Source organism: Oncorhynchus mykiss, chromosome 1 (genome assembly GCF_013265735.2).
Source record: "Oncorhynchus mykiss isolate Arlee chromosome 1, USDA_OmykA_1.1, whole genome shotgun sequence".
NCBI lineage: Eukaryota > Metazoa > Chordata > Actinopteri > Salmoniformes > Salmonidae > Oncorhynchus > Oncorhynchus mykiss.
Window position 1 is genome coordinate 87658038 of NC_048565.1, and position 12500 is coordinate 87670537.

General features: G+C 49.2%; 2 protein-coding genes across 2 annotated transcripts in view; one reads left to right on the top strand and one right to left on the bottom strand.

Moving 5' to 3' along the window:
- The window catches only part of LOC118966730 (dentin sialophosphoprotein-like), a 12564-nt gene extending 9109 nt beyond the window's left edge, over positions 1–3455 (top strand). The window contains exons 4-6 of the mRNA XM_036990029.1: positions 392–1069; positions 1655–3322; positions 3440–3455. Of these exons, the coding sequence (XP_036845924.1) occupies positions 392–1069; positions 1655–3322; positions 3440–3455 (2362 nt within the window). The remainder of the gene's footprint in view (positions 1–391; positions 1070–1654; positions 3323–3439) is intronic.
- A 3174-nt stretch (positions 3456–6629) lies between these two features.
- LOC118966049 (EH domain-binding protein 1-like) overlaps positions 6630–12500 on the bottom strand; it is an 81423-nt gene continuing 75552 nt past the window's right edge. The window contains exon 6 of the mRNA XM_036988005.1: positions 6630–7021. Within this exon, the coding sequence (XP_036843900.1) occupies positions 6836–7021 (186 nt within the window). The 3' untranslated portion in view covers positions 6630–6835. The remainder of the gene's footprint in view (positions 7022–12500) is intronic.

The following is a 12500-nucleotide window of genomic DNA, read 5'->3' on the forward strand; positions in this document are numbered from 1 at the left end:
GAGGGCCAGGCGACACAAGAGGGCCAGGCGACACAAGAGGGCCAGGCAACAGAAGCGGGCCAGGCGACAGCAGCGGGCCAGGTGAAACAAGAGGGCCAGACGGCAGCAGCAGGTCAGACAACAGCAGCAGGTCAGACAACAGAAGCAGGTCAAACAGCAGCAGGTCAAACAGCAGCAGGTCAAACAACAGCAGCAGGTCAGACAACAGCAGCAGGTCAAACAACAGCAGCAGGTCAAACAACAGCAGCAGGTCAAACAACAGCAGCAGGTCAGGCAACAGCAGCAGGTCAGGCAACAGCAGCAGGTCAGACAACAGCAGCAGGTCAGACAACAGCAGCAGGTCAGACAACAGCAGCAGGTCAGACAACAGCAGGTCAAACAACAGCAGCAGGTCAGACAACAGCAGCAGGTCAAACAACAGCAGCAGGCTAGACAACAGCAGGTCAGACAACAGCAGCAGGTCAGACAACAGCAGCAGGTCAGACAACAGCAGCAGGTCAAACAACAGCAGCAGGTCAAACAACAGCAGCAGGCTAGACAACAGCAGGTCAGACAACAGCAGCAGGTCAGACAACAGCAGCAGGTCAGACAACAGCAGCAGGTCAGACGACAGCAGCAGGTCAGACGACAGCAGCAGGTCAAACAACAGCAGCAGGCTAGACAACAGCAGGTCAGACGACAGCAGCAGGCCAGACAACAGCAGCAGGTCAGACAACAGCAGCAGGTCAGACGACAGCAGCAGGTCAGACAACAGCAAGTCAGACGACAGCAGCAGGTCAGACAACAGCAGCAGGTCAGACAACAGCAGCAGGTCAGACAACAGCAGGTCAGACAACAGCAGGTCAGACGACAGCAGCAGGTCAGACGACAGCAGCAGGTCAAACAACAGCAGCAGGCTAGACAACAGCAGGTCAGACGACAGCAGCAGGTCAGACAACAGCAGCAGGTCAGACGACAGCAGCAGGTCAGACGACAGCAGCAGGTCAGACGACAGCAGCAGGTCAGACAACAGCAGCAGGTCAGACAACAGCAGCAGGTCAGACAACAGCAGCAGGTCAAACAACAGCAGGTCAAACAACAGCAGCAGGCTAGACAACAGCGGGCCAGGAGACAGAAGCGGGCCAGGAGACAGAAGCGGGCCAGGAGACAGAAGCGGGCCAGGAGACAGAAGCGGGCCAGGAGACAGCAACGGGCCAGGAGACAGCAACGGGCCAGGAGACAGAAGAGGGCCAGGCGACAGAAGCGGGCCAGACGACAGAAGAGGGCCAGACGACAGAAGAGGGCCAGGCAACAGAAGCGGGCCAGACGACAGCAGCGGGCCAGGAGACAGAAGCGGGCCAGGAGACAGCAACGGGCCAGGAGACAGAAGAGGGCCAGGCGACAGGAGAGGGCCAGGCGACAGGAGAGGGCCAGGCGACAGAAGCGGGCCAGACGACAGAAGAGGGCCAGGCGACAGAAGCGGGCCAGGCGACAGAAGCGGGCCAGGCGACAGAAGAGGGCCAGGCGACACAAGAGGGCCAGGCGACACAAGGCCAGGTGACACAAGAGGGCCAGGCGACACAAGAGGGCCAGGCGACACAAGAGGGCCAGGCAACAGAAGCGGGCCAGGCGACAGCAGCGGGCCAGGTGAAACAAGAGGGCCAGACGGCAGCAGCAGGTCAGACAACAGCAGCAGGTCAGACAACAGAAGCAGGTCAAACAGCAGCAGGTCAAACAGCAGCAGGTCAAACAACAGCAGCAGGTCAGACAACAGCAGCAGGTCAAACAACAGCAGCAGGTCAAACAACAGCAGCAGGTCAAACAACAGCAGCAGGTCAGGCAACAGCAGCAGGTCAGGCAACAGCAGCAGGTCAGACAACAGCAGCAGGTCAGACAACAGCAGCAGGTCAGACAACAGCAGCAGGTCAGACAACAGCAGGTCAAACAACAGCAGCAGGTCAGACAACAGCAGCAGGTCAAACAACAGCAGCAGGCTAGACAACAGCAGGTCAGACAACAGCAGCAGGTCAGACAACAGCAGCAGGTCAGACAACAGCAGCAGGTCAAACAACAGCAGCAGGTCAAACAACAGCAGCAGGCTAGACAACAGCAGGTCAGACAACAGCAGCAGGTCAGACAACAGCAGCAGGTCAGACAACAGCAGCAGGTCAGACGACAGCAGCAGGTCAGACGACAGCAGCAGGTCAAACAACAGCAGCAGGCTAGACAACAGCAGGTCAGACGACAGCAGCAGGCCAGACAACAGCAGCAGGTCAGACAACAGCAGCAGGTCAGACGACAGCAGCAGGTCAGACAACAGCAAGTCAGACGACAGCAGCAGGTCAGACAACAGCAGCAGGTCAGACAACAGCAGCAGGTCAGACAACAGCAGGTCAGACAACAGCAGGTCAGACGACAGCAGCAGGTCAGACGACAGCAGCAGGTCAAACAACAGCAGCAGGCTAGACAACAGCAGGTCAGACGACAGCAGCAGGTCAGACAACAGCAGCAGGTCAGACGACAGCAGCAGGTCAGACAACAGCAGCAGGTCAGACGACAGCAGCAGGTCAGACAACAGCAGCAGGTCAGAAAACAGCAGCAGGTCAGACAACAGCAGCAGGTCAAACAACAGCAGGTCAAACAACAGCAGCAGGCTAGACAACAGCAGGTCAGACGACAGCAGCAGGTCAGACGACAGCAGCAGGTCAGACGACAGCAGCAGGTCAGACAACAGCAGCAGGTCAGACGACAGCAGCAGGTCAGACAACAGCAGGTCAAACAACAGCAGCAGGCTAGACAACAGCAGGTCAGACAACAGCAGCAGGTCAGACAACAGCAGCAGGTCAGACAACAGCAGGTCAGACGACAGCAGCAGGTCAGACGACAGCAGCAGGTCAAACAACAGCAGCAGGCTAGACAGCAGCAGGTCAGACGACAGCAGCAGGTCAGACAACAGCAGCAGGTCAGACAACAGCAGCAGGTCAGACAACAGCAGCAGGTCAGACAACAGCAAGTCAGACGACAGCAGCAGGTCAGACAACAGCAGCAGGTCAGACAACAGCAGCAGGTCAGACAACAGCAGGTCAGACAACAGCAGGTCAGACGACAGCAGCAGGTCAGACGACAGCAGCAGGTCAAACAACAGCAGCAGGCTAGACAACAGCAAGTCAGACGACAGCAGCAGGTCAGACAACAGCAGCAGGTCAGACGACAGCAGCAGGTCAGACAACAGCAGCAGGTCAGACAACAGCAGCAGGTCAGACAACAGCAGCAGGTCAGACAACAGCAGCAGGTCAAACAACAGCAGCAGGCTAGACAACAGCAGGTCAGACGACAGCAGCAGGTCAGACGACAGCAGCAGGTCAGACGACAGCAGCAGGTCAGACAACAGCAGCAGGTCAGACAACAGAAGCAATAGAAGCTGATTTGAACTGATGTAATGGAGTTTATTTGTGGGCAGTGACATGGTTCTCTGAAGGGTTAAGAGGGGTCACACTCTGCCGCTCCCCGGTTCCCCTGCGCAACAAAGGATCTGGTGCTGTTTTAACTGGCTGGGTGACAGCAACATCAGACATAACAGCACTTATCAAAGGGACCGAGGAGAGAGAGAGAGAGAGCAGAGAGAGAGAGAGCATAGAAAGAAAGAGGGAGAGAGAGAGAGAGAGAGAGAGAGAGAGAGAGAGAGAGAGAGCGAGAGAGAGAGAGAGAGAGAGAGAGAGAGAGAGAGAGAGAGAGGGAGACTTATACAGAGACCTGTATTACATACTGAGACTGGTATTACATACTGAGACTGGTATTATACTGAGACTGGTATTACACACTGAGACTGGTATTACACACTGAGACTGGTATTACACACTGAGACTGGTATTACATACTGAGACTGGTATTACACACTGAGACTGGTATTACACACTGAGACTGGTATTACACACTGAGACTGGTATTACATACTGAGACTGGTATTATACTGAGACTGGTATTATACTGAGACTGGTATTATACTGAGACTGGTATTACACACTGAGACTGGTATTACATACTGAGACTGGTATTACATACTGAGACTGGTATTACATACTGAGACTGGTATTACACACTGAGACTGGTATTACATACTGAGACTGGTATTATACTGAGACTGGTATTACACACTGAGACTGGTATTACACACTGAGACTGGTATTACACACTGAGACTGGTATTACACACTGAGACTGGTATTACATACTGAGACTGGTATTACACACTGAGACTGGTATTACACACTGAGACTGGTATTACACACTGAGACTGGTATTACACACTGAGACTGGTATTACATACTGAGACTGGTATTACACACCGAGACTGGTATTACACACCGAGACTGGTATTACACACCGAGACTGGTATTACACACCAAGACTGGTATTACACACCGAGACTGGTATTACACACTGAGACTGGTATTACACACTGAGACTGGTATTACACACTGAGACTGGTATTATACTGAGACTGGTATTACACACTGAGACTGGTATTACACACTGAGACTGGTATTACACACTGAGACTGGTATTACACACTGAGACTGGTATTATACTGAGACTGGTATTACACACTGAGACTGGTATTACACACTGAGACTGGTATTACACACAGACTGGTATTACACACTGAGACTGGTATTACACACTGAGACTGGTATTACACACTGACACTGGTATTATACTGAGACTGGTATTACATACTGAGACTGGTATTACACACTGAGACTGGTATTACATACTGAGACTGGTATTATACTGAGACTGGTATTACACACTGAGACTGGTATTACACACTGAGACTGGTATTACACACTGAGACTGGTATTATACTGAGACTGGTATTATAATGAGACTGGTATTATAATGAGACTGGTATTACACTGAGACTGGTATTACACTGAGACTGGTATTACACACTGAGACTGGTATTACACACTGAGACTGGTATTACACTGAGACTGGTATTACACTGAGACTGGTATTACACACTGAGACTGGTATTATACTGAGAATGGTATTATACTGAGACTGGTATTACATACTGAGACTGGTATTACACACTGAGACTGGTATTATACTGAGACTGGTATTACACACTGAGACTGGTATTACACTGAGACTGGTATTACACTGAGACTGGTATTACACACTGAGACTGGTATTACAAACTGAGACTGGTATTATACTGAGACTGGTATTACACACTGAGACTGGTATTACACACTGAGACTGGTATTACACACTGAGACTGGTATTACACACTGAGACTGGTATTACACACTGAGACTGGTATTACATACTGAGACTGGTATTATACTGAGACTGGTATTACACACTGAGACTGGTATTACACACTGAGACTGGTATTACACACTGAGACTGGTATTACACACTGAGACTGGTATTACATACTGAGACTGGTATTACACACTGAGACTGGTATTACACACTGAGACTGGTATTACACACTGAGACTGGTATTACACACTGAGACTGGTATTACACACAGACTGGTATTACACACTGAGACTGGTATTACATACTGAGACTGGTATTACACACTGAGACTGGTATTACATACTGAGACTGGTATTACACACTGAGACTGGTATTACACACTGAGACTGGTATTACACACTGAGACTGGTATTACACACTGAGACTGGTATTACACACAGACTGGTATTACACACAGACTGGTATTACACACAGACTGGTATTACACACAGACTGGTATTACACACAGACTGGTATTACACACTGAGACTGGTATTACACACTGAGACTGGTATTACACACTGAGACTGGTATTACAGACTGGTATTACACACTGAGACCGGTATTACAAACTGAGACTGGTATTATCGTCCTGTTTGTATTGTGGACGGCAGGAGGACGTTAGCAGAAATCACAAACACTCTATTCCTTTCTTCTGCCGTTGCTCTCTATCGAGTGCAGGGAAGGAAATGGAATACGTATAGACTGTATCCACTCAACAAAAGAGAGGAGGAGAGAGAGGAGGGTGAGAACAACAGAAGAGAGGGAGAGAGAGAGGAGGGTGAGAACAGAAGAGAGGGAGAGAGAGAGGAGGGTGAGAACAACAGAAGAGAGGGAGAGAGAGAGGAGGGTGAGAACAACAGAAGAGAGGGAGAGAGAGGAGGGTGAGAACAACAGAAGAGAGGGAGAGAGAGAGGAGGGTGAGAACAACAGAAGAGAGGGAGAGAGAGGAGGGTGAGAACAACAGAAGAGAGGGAGAGAGAGAGGAGGGTGAGAACAACAGAAGAGAGGGAGAGAGAGGAGGGTGAGAACAACAGAAGAGAGGGAGAGAGAGAGGAGGGTGAGAACAACAGAAGAGAGGGCGAGAGAGAGAGGAGGGTGAGAACAACAGAAGAGAGGGCGAGAGAGAGGAGGGTGAGAACAACAGAAGAGAGGGCGAGAGAGAGAGGAGGGTGAGAACAACAGAAGAGAGGGCGAGAGAGAGGAGGGTGAGAACAACAGAAGAGAGGGTGAGAGAGAGGAGGGTGAGAACAACAGAAGAGAGGGAGAGAGAGAGGAGGGTGAGAACAACAGAAGAGAGGGGGAGAGAGGAGGGTGAGAACAACAGAAGGGGAAGCAGGAAGACAGACAAGGGAAAGAAACGGAGATAGGAACTGATATGGAAGAAAGAGAAGAAGACCAGAGTAGTAAAAGACGAGTTCAAGGAGGAGAGATGTTTAGGGGGCTAGATTTGGGGTGGGGCGGTTGACTTTGTGAAGGGAGCATATTTACGTGGCTTTGCCGTGTGTGTGTGTGTGGTGTGTGTGTGTGGTGTGTGTGTGGACTTACGTGGCCTTGCCCTCACGGAGGAAGATGCAGGAGAGGGAGAACTGTAGCGTGGCAGACACCACCTTCTTGGAGAGGGGCTTGAACTTGAGCTTGACGTCAGTCTGTGTGGGCATGGGGCTGGCATACTGCTTCATGTTGATGCTGCTGCTGGCCAGAGCCTTTCTACGACCTGAAGGAGACTCCTGAGAGATGGAGGGAGAGAGGGGAGGGAGAGAGGGAGGTAGGAAGAGAGGGCGGGCGGGAGGGAGGTAGGGAGAGAGGGCGGGCGGGCGGGAGGGAGGGAGGGATGGAGTGAGGGAGGGAGGGATAAACACTTGTTAAAATCTGGTGGACAGATTGAAGGTGTTTTGTGCTTATGTAATGTCTAATAAAGGAGTCATATTGTATTCTGTCACCATCCCTCTACTTCCCACAGCCTCTTCCCAGTGGCAGCACATCTGAAACCATTAGACAGCTGGAGAGAATAATGGCATAAGACCCATTAGTATAACTACCATACCAATCCAAACCCGCTCCAGGTAGGAGCTAGGGGCCGATATGGAACTGGGCCCAGGTCACCACAGCCCTGGTAAAAGGCATCATGGGAATGGAACTAGAGAAGACCGATGTCGTGTGTTGTTCGCTGTTCACACAACACATGGAAATAAATCATGAAATGTCGTAGAGGGGTGGGGGGTGACAACTTGGAAGTGAAAAATAGGCCAGCAGCAGATAGGCCAGAAGCTAATAGGCCAGCAGCTGATAGGCCAGAAGCTAATAGGCCAGCAGCTGATAGGCCAGAAGCTAACAGGCCAGCAGCTGATAGGCCAGAAGCTAACAGGCCAGCAGCAGATAGGCCAGAAGCTAACAGGCCAGCAGCTGATAGGCCAGAAGCTAACAGGCCAGCAGCTGATAGGCCAGAAGCTAACAGGCCAGCAGCGGATAGGCCAGAAGCTAACAGGCCAGCAGCGGATAGGCCAGAAGCTAACAGGCCAGCAGCTAACAGGCCAGCAGCTGATAGGCCAGCAGCTAACAGGCCAGCAGCTAACAGGCCAGCAGCTGATAGGCCAGAAGCTGATAGGCCAGCAGCTAACAGGCCAGCAGCTAGGTCTTGTCAGAATTCTAGATAAGGAACAAAACACACCCACACACTTACGCCCAAAGGTTTGGAAACCAAACACTCCAAAACACAGTGATACATCTGGTCTCTCTCTCCTCTAGGTGTAAAACACTGATACATCTGGTCTCTCTCCTCTAGGTGTTAAACACTGATACATCTGGTCTCTCTCCTCTAGGTGTTAAACACTGATACATCTGGTCTCTCTCTCCTCTAGGTGTTAAACACTGATACATCTAGTCTCTCTCTCTCTCTCCTCTAGGTGTTAAACACTGATACATCTGGTCTCTCTCTCCTCTAGGTGTTAAACACTGATACATCTAGTCTCTCTCTCTCTCTCCTCTAGGTGTTAAACACTGATACATCTGGTCTCTCTCTCCTCTAGGTGTTAAACACTGATACATCTAGTCTCTCTCTCTCTCTCCTCTAGGTGTTAAACACTGATACATCTGGTCTCTCTCTCCTCTAGGTGTTAAACACTGATACATCTAGTCTCTCTCTCCTCTAGGTGTTAAACACTGATACATCTAGTCTCTCTCCTCTAGGTGTTAAACACTGATACATCTAGTCTCTCTCCTCTAGGTCTAAAACACTGATACATCTAGTCTCTCTCCTCTAGGTGTTAAACACGGATACATCTAGTCTCTCTCCTCTAGGTGTTAAACACTGATACATCTGGTCTCTCTCTCCTCTAGGTGTAAAACACTGATACATCTGGTCTCTCTCCTCTAGGTGTAGAACACTGATACATCTGGTCTCTCTCCTCTAGGTGTTAAACACTGATACATCTAGTCTCTCTCCTCTAGGTCTAAAACACTGATACATCTGGTCTCTCTCTCCTCTAGGTGTTAAACACTGATACATCTAGTCTCTCTCTCCTCTAGGTGTTAAACACTGATACATCTAGTCTCTCTCCTCTAGGTGTTAAACACTGATACATCTGGTCTCGCTCTCCTCTAGGTGTAAAACACTGATACATCTAGTCTCTTTCTCCTCTAGGTGTTAAACACTGATACATCTAGTCTCTCTCTGTCCTCTAGGTGTTAAACACTGATACATCTAGTCTCTCTCTGTCCTCTAGGTGTTAAACACTGATACATCTAGTCTCTCTCTCCTCTAGGTCTAAAACACTGATACATCTAGTCTCTCTCCTCTAGGTGTTAAACACTGATACATCTAGTCTCTCTCCTCTAGGTGTTAAACACTGATACATCTAGTCTCTCTCTCTCTCCTCTAGGTGTTAAACACTGATACATCTAGTCTCTCTCTCTCTCCTCTAGGTGTTAAACACTGATACATCTAGTCTCTCTCTCTCCTCTAGGTGTTAAACACTGATACATCTAGTCTCTCTCCTCTAGGTCTAAAACACTGATACATCTAGTCTCTCTCTCCTCTAGGTGTTAAACACTGATACATCTGGTCTCTCTCTCCTCTAGGTGTTAAACACTGATACATCTGGTCTCTCTCCTCTAGGTGTTAAACACTGATACATCTGGTCTCTCTCTCCTCTAGGTGTTAAACACTGATACATCTGGTCTTTCTCTCCTCTAGGTGTTAAACACTGATACATCTGGTCTCTCTCTCCTCTAGGTGTTAAACACTGATACATCTGGTCTCTCTCTCCTCTAGGTGTTAAACACTGATACATCTGGTCTCTCTCTCCTCTAGGTGTTAAACACTGATACATCTGGTCTCTCTCTCCTCTAGGTGTTAAACACTGATACATCTAGTCTCTCTCTCCTCTAGGTGTAAAACACTGATACATCTGGTCTCTCTCCTCTAGGTGTTAAACACTGATACATCTAGTCTCTCTCCTCTAGGTGTTAAACACTGATACATCTGGTCTCTCTCTCTCTCCTCTAGGTGTTAAACACTGATACATCTAGTCTCTCTCTCCTCTAGGTGTTAAACACTGATACATCTAGTCTCTCTCTCCTCTAGGTCTAAAACACTGATACATCTAGTCTCTCTCTCCTCTAGGTGTTAAACACTGATACATCTAGTCTCTCTCTCTCCTCTAGGTGTTAAACACTGATACATCTAGTCTCTCTCTCTCTCCTCTAGGTGTTAAACACTGATACATCTAGTCTCTCTCCTTTAGGTGTAGAGCTCTGCCTTGCTGTCAGAGAACAGAGGACCTCCATGCTGCCTCGCTGAACAGAGGACCTCCATGCTGCCTCGCTGAACAGAGGACCTCCATGCTGCCTCGCTGAACAGAGGACCTCCATGCTGCCTCGCTGTGTTGATATGACACCCGGGCCATTCTGCCTTCTCTCTTTCTCTCCCCCGCTCGCTCACTTTTCTTTCTCTCTCGTCGGTCTTGTGTCCTGGAAGCACTGCCTGGAGTTGTCAGTTAAATAACTGTCTTTGGGCCACTGTGTGTTGGGAGGGAGGGAGTGTGTGTGTCAACTCTATCCAGCATAATAACTGAAGACTGCAGCTAAGTCTTGTCAGTATTCTAGATAGGGAACAACACACAGGAGAAATGAAGCGTCTGTCAGACAACTGAATCTCTCTCCATCTCTCTCTCCATCTCACTGCGTCTCTATTCATCTCTCTCTCCATCTCACTGTCTCTCTCTTCATCTCTCTCTCCATCTCACTGTGTCTCTCTCCATCTCACTGTCTCTCTTTAGTCTCTCTCCATCTCACTGTGTCTCTCTTCATCTCTCTCTCCATCTCACTGTGTCTCTCTCCATCTCACTGTCTCTCTTTAGTCTTTCTCCATCTCACTGTGTCTCTCTCCATCTCACTGTCTCTCTTTAGTCTCTCTCCATCTCACTGTGTCTCTATTCATCTCACTCTCTATCTCACTGTCTCTCTTTAGTCTCTCTCCATCTCACTGTGTCTCTATTCATCTCTCTCTCCAACTCACTGTCTCTATTCATCTCTCTCCATCTCACTGTCTCTCTCCATCTCACTGTCTCTCTTTAGTCTCTCTCCATCTCACTGTCTCTCTATTCATCTCTCTCTCCATCTCACTGTCTGTCTCTCTCCATCTCTCTCTCCATCTCACTGTCTCTCTTTAGTCTCTCTCCATCTCACTGTGTCTATTCATCTCTCTCTCTCTCATCTCACTGTGTCTCTCTTCATCTCACTGTCTGTCTCTCTCCATCTCACTGTGTCTCTCTTCATCTCTCTCTCTCATCTCACTGTGTCTCTCTTCATCTCTCTCTCAATTCAATTCAATTCAAGGGCTTTATTGACATGGGAAACGTGTTAACATTGCCAAAGCAAGTGAGGTAGACAACATACAAAGTTAATATATAAAGTGAAAAACAACAAAAATTAACAGTAAACATTACACATACAGAGGTTTCAAAACAGTAAAGACATTACAAATGTCATATTATATATATATATATATATATACAGTGTTTTAACAATGTACAAATGGTTAAAGGACACAAGATAAAATAAATAAGCATAAATATGGGTTGTATTTACAATGGTGTTTGTTCTTCACTGGTTGCCCTTTTCTCGTGGCAACAGGTCACACATCTTGCTGCTGTGATGGCACACTGTGGAATTTCACCCAGTAGATATGGGAGTTTATCAAAATTGGATTTGTTTTCGAATTCTTTATGGATCTGTGTAATCTGAGGGAAATATGTCTCTCTAATATGGTCATACATTGGGCAGGAGGTTAGGAAGTGCAGCTCAGTTTCCACCTCATTTTGTGGGCAGTGAGCACATAGCCTGTCTTCTCTTGAGAGCCGGGTCTGCCTACGGCGGCCTTTCTCAATAGCAAGGCTATGCTCACGGAGTCTCTCTCTTCTCACTGTCTGTCTCTTCATCTCTCATCTATTGATGCGTTCATAACATGTCATGGATGTTATTAAATTGATAGAAATACACATTGCTCAGAGAGGGATGAGAGGAGAGCAGAAAAACACCTACAATTCCAATTGGAACTGAGAAACCAAAGGAATCACACTGGCAAACCAACATCCCCCAAACACAACCCACTGCACCATTACTCTACCAGGCCTATCCACCTCTCCCTTCCACCCAGCGCTCCTTCCTGTTTCTCTGCCTTATCCATCCCTCCTGCCCTCCTCCTCTCCCTTCCATCCATCCCTCCTGCCCACCTCCTCTCTCTTCCATCCATCCCTCCTGCCCTCCTCCTCTCCCTTCCATCCATCCCTCCTGCCCTCCTCCTCTCCCTTCCATCCATCCCTCCTACCCTCCTCCTCTCCCTTCCATCCATCCCTCCTGCCCACCTCCTCTCTCTTCCATCCATCCCTCCTGCCCACCTCCTCTCCCTTCCATCCATCCCTCCTGCCCTCCTCCTCTCCCTTCCATCCATCCCTCCTACCCTCCTCCTCTCCCTTCCATCCATCCCTCCTGCCCTCCTCCTCTCCCTTCCATCCATCCCTCCTGCCCACCTCCTCTCCCTTCCATCCATCCCTCCTACCCACCTCCCCTCTCCCTTCCACCCAGCGCTCCTTCATGTTTCTCTGCCTTATCCATCTCTCCTGCCCACCTCCTCTCTCTTCCATCCATCCCTCCTGCCCACCTCCTCTCTCTTCCATCCATCCCTCCTGCCCTCCTCCTCTCCCTTCC